Raw genomic sequence first — 3,391 nt, forward strand, 5'->3', positions numbered from 1 at the left:
TAAAACGGTCAAAATATGTTTTAGTTCAAACTCACTTTTTTTTTCCCAAGACAAAACCAAACAAGTCTTAAAATGGAAATAGATCTTCTCCATTCTTTTAATACTTAAGAAAATACAGTGTGATATTCCATCGTTAACTTTATAAGTAGGGCCAAATTAAAAATGAGAGAGAGAACATTGAAGGGTAAGAGGTCACAATTGACACCGTCCAATTTTTTTTACCGGAGAGGATCCACTCTCCTTAAAACTTTAGTTTTAAAAGTTTTAATCTAGAACGTTTAAATATTTAAATAAAAATACTTTATTAAATATTAAATTGTAAAAAACAAATTAAGTACATATTTATTATTGTATTCTTATTAAATTTAAAAAAAAATTTAAGTATAGTAGATTGTCGAAAAACATGTTTAATATTTAAAAATACCTGATTTTAAAAAAATATTTTTTCAAAAAAGAAATTGATCTACAGTTCTAATTTCTAAACAAACATTGAGTATCTCAAAAAGCTTTGCAACTTTGGAAAACCAGAACAATATGCAAGTCTTTCTGTTTTGCTTTGTCGCAATTCCTCTTCGTCTGCACATTAGCACGAATTTTCAATGCAAATCAAATAATGCATTCAGTACACTCAATTTTCTAGATGAGAGTGGTAATGGTGGTAGCATTATCTGCCCCTCGTATGATTCTTATGAATTCTCCACTTACTCAAAGCTTCCACAAAACAAGCTCACGACTTGCTTGCCAATTCACCACTTCGCTCGGTTTCATTGAAAGCTCATTTGTTCGTTATGTTAAACATGAAGACAATTATAATTTTTCAAGTCCTTTTGAGTCCCTACCTGCTTACAAGAATTCAGGTCAGCACACTGCTTGGAACTCAAAATTCATGCATGCCCATTTGATTAAAACTTGTGATTTGCAGTCTGATATCTTCGCTGTGAATTCTTTGCTTGATTTTCACTGCAAATCTGCTGACATGGTTGTTGCCCGCAAGCTGTTTGATTCAATTCCTATTCCAAATGATGTTTCGTGGAACATCATGATATCTGGTTATAGGCATAATTCAATGTTTGAGAATTCGTGGGAGATGTTTAGTAGGATGCATTCGGTTGGTGCTGATCCTAATGAGTTTAGCTATTGGAGTGTTCTTTAGGCTTGTGTTGCTCTGCAAGGTCCTTTATTTGGTGAGCAAGTTTTTTTCACTTGTTTTGAAAAATGGGTTCCTTTCCAGTGGTTTTTTTCAGACTCAAATGTTACAAACGTTTTCCAAATTCCATGGCTTTAAGGAGGCTCTTACGTTTTTTAATTATCTTTCATGCACTAATGTGGCATGTTGGAGTACTATTATTTCTGGGGCAGTTAAAACTGGAGAAAGCTGCGTTGCTTTGAATTTGTTTCGCCAAATGTTGCGAGCATATCTGATGCCAAATAGTTATACATTTCCAAGCGTCTTAACAGCATGTTGTATCCTTAAAGATATGCAGATGGGTAAAGTTGTTCATGGTTGTGTTGTCAAATGTTGTGCAACTGATATCTTTGTCAAGACTGCTATTGTTGATTTTTATGCCAAATTTCGGTGTATGGATGAAGCTTTTAGAGAATTCTCACATATGTCAGTCCATAATGTGGTTTCTTGGACTGCAATAATTTCTGGGTTTGTGCTAGACAATGATATTTTTTCTGCATTAAAGCTTTTCAATGATATGAGGCAAATAGGGGAGGAGATAAATAGCTATACCCTTACGAGTGTGCTTTCTGCATGTGCAAAACCTGGGATGATTGATCTGGCAGTCCAAATTCATTCCCTGATATTAAAATTAGGGTTCTATTTGTACCTTAATGTTGGGGCTGCTTTGATCAACATGTATGCAAAAATGGGAGAAGTTGAACTATCAGAATTAGCCTTCAATGAGATGGAAAATAAGAAGGATCAGGGCACATGGGCAGCCATCCTGTCATCTTTTGCACAATGGTAATCATTATATATCTATATTAAATTTATTTTCCAAATCTTAAATAAATTTACCAAAAGTCTAGGAGGGTGGTTGAGTTATTCCGGGTAATGTTAAGAGAAGGAGTGAAATCTAATGAGTATTGTATTAGTAGTGTGTTAAGTATTATTAGCTGCTTAACTTTAGTGACACAGATGCATAGTTACACTTTAAGGTCTGGGTTCGTGACTGAAGCTTCGGTCGGCTGTTCCCTTTTCACAATATACTCAAAGTGTGGCAATTTGGAGGAGTCTTATAAAGTTGGAAGAAGGGACAAAAGTACACCTGAAAGTTCATACACTGGACAATAATACACTTGAATCGTTTAATGAGTCATGCGTGCACAGTAAGTATACATTCCGGCGGACAAAATCACCATTCCGGCTATCAACGTATGGCGTGGTTAGTTTGAGTGGACAAGTGACTCTATTTTATTCTTGTTGGCACGTTCACAGTGAGTGACCTGGGCATTTAGTGCCAACTCAAAAAAAATTAATTTATTTTAATGATTAATTAGGCAAAATTAAGTGTGAAACCCTAACATCTTCTTTCTCTTCCACCCCTTCATTGATTCACACCAAAAGCTTGAAACTTTGATTGATGGTGTACCTCAATTTCTCTTACAGGGTTGAATCCGCAGTTTCAACCTCCAATTCTCTCACACCATCACCTTCTTTTTCTTCTTCTTCCACCGCCACCATTTCAAAAAAACAGAACAACAAAGAAAAAGAAAAACCCATCAAGATCCAACACTTCCATTACAGTGACCTTGAAGCTGCCACCAATGGCTTCTCAGAGCGCAAGCTCCTCGGCAAAGGAAGCCATGGTTATGTCTATAAAGCTGTAATGGTTTCTTCTTCTTCCTTTGCATCTGCACCAGAGTTCATCATCAGCAACAACGAGGTTGATAACGAGATTGATATCTTGTCCAAAATCCAGAGCAATAATAGCAAGCTTCCAAATTGGGGAAGAAGGGTTCGTTTGGCATTGCAAACTGCAAAGGAAATTGATACCCTTCATTCATCAACACCACTTGTGATCCACAGAAATCAACAAATGTTCTGATTGATAGAAACTTCAATGCAAGGTTAGGTGATCAATAATGTCCAAAAACTCAACCCTAAACAAATGCCCACAACCATATTTTTAATACACTTTATTTCACCCTTAATCGTATTAACTGTCTTTTGTAACTGTTGCATATCTTCTTTCAATTCGATGGCACACTCTGTAAGCTCATTCATCTTCTGGTATGATTGTTTCAATGGCCTTTCTTCAGATACAACCTCTATCCCCACATTTCTTGTTTTTCCTTCTACTTCGTCCAGCTAAACAAAATACTCACAAGGATCTGTCTGGATTTCACTCTATTCCAGACTTGAGTACCACAGCTTCAATTC

General features: G+C 35.9%; 1 protein-coding gene across 1 annotated transcript; it reads left to right on the forward strand.

The window, feature by feature from the left end:
• The first annotated feature begins 1,250 nt into the window (after positions 1-1,250).
• LOC107468844 (pentatricopeptide repeat-containing protein At1g74600, chloroplastic-like) lies at positions 1,251-3,056 on the forward strand. Its single transcript, XM_021133851.1, has 2 exons — positions 1,251-1,972; positions 2,618-3,056. The coding sequence occupies exons 1-2, from the start codon at positions 1,251-1,253 to the stop codon at positions 3,054-3,056; spliced, it is 1,161 nt and encodes a 386-aa protein (XP_020989510.1).
• Positions 3,057-3,391: the final 335 nt, after the last annotated feature.

This window comes from Arachis duranensis, chromosome 10, assembly GCF_000817695.3.
Source record: "Arachis duranensis cultivar V14167 chromosome 10, aradu.V14167.gnm2.J7QH, whole genome shotgun sequence".
NCBI lineage: Eukaryota > Viridiplantae > Streptophyta > Magnoliopsida > Fabales > Fabaceae > Arachis > Arachis duranensis.

Coding starts and splice junctions, on each gene's coding strand:
- LOC107468844 (XM_021133851.1), top strand. CDS start 1,251: ATGTTACAAACGTTTTCCAAATTCCATGGCTTTAAGGAGGCTCTTACG. Junction 1,973..2,617: donor CTGTCATCTTTTGCACAATG/GTAATCATTATA, acceptor TTTCTCTTACAG/GGTTGAATCCGCAGTTTCAA.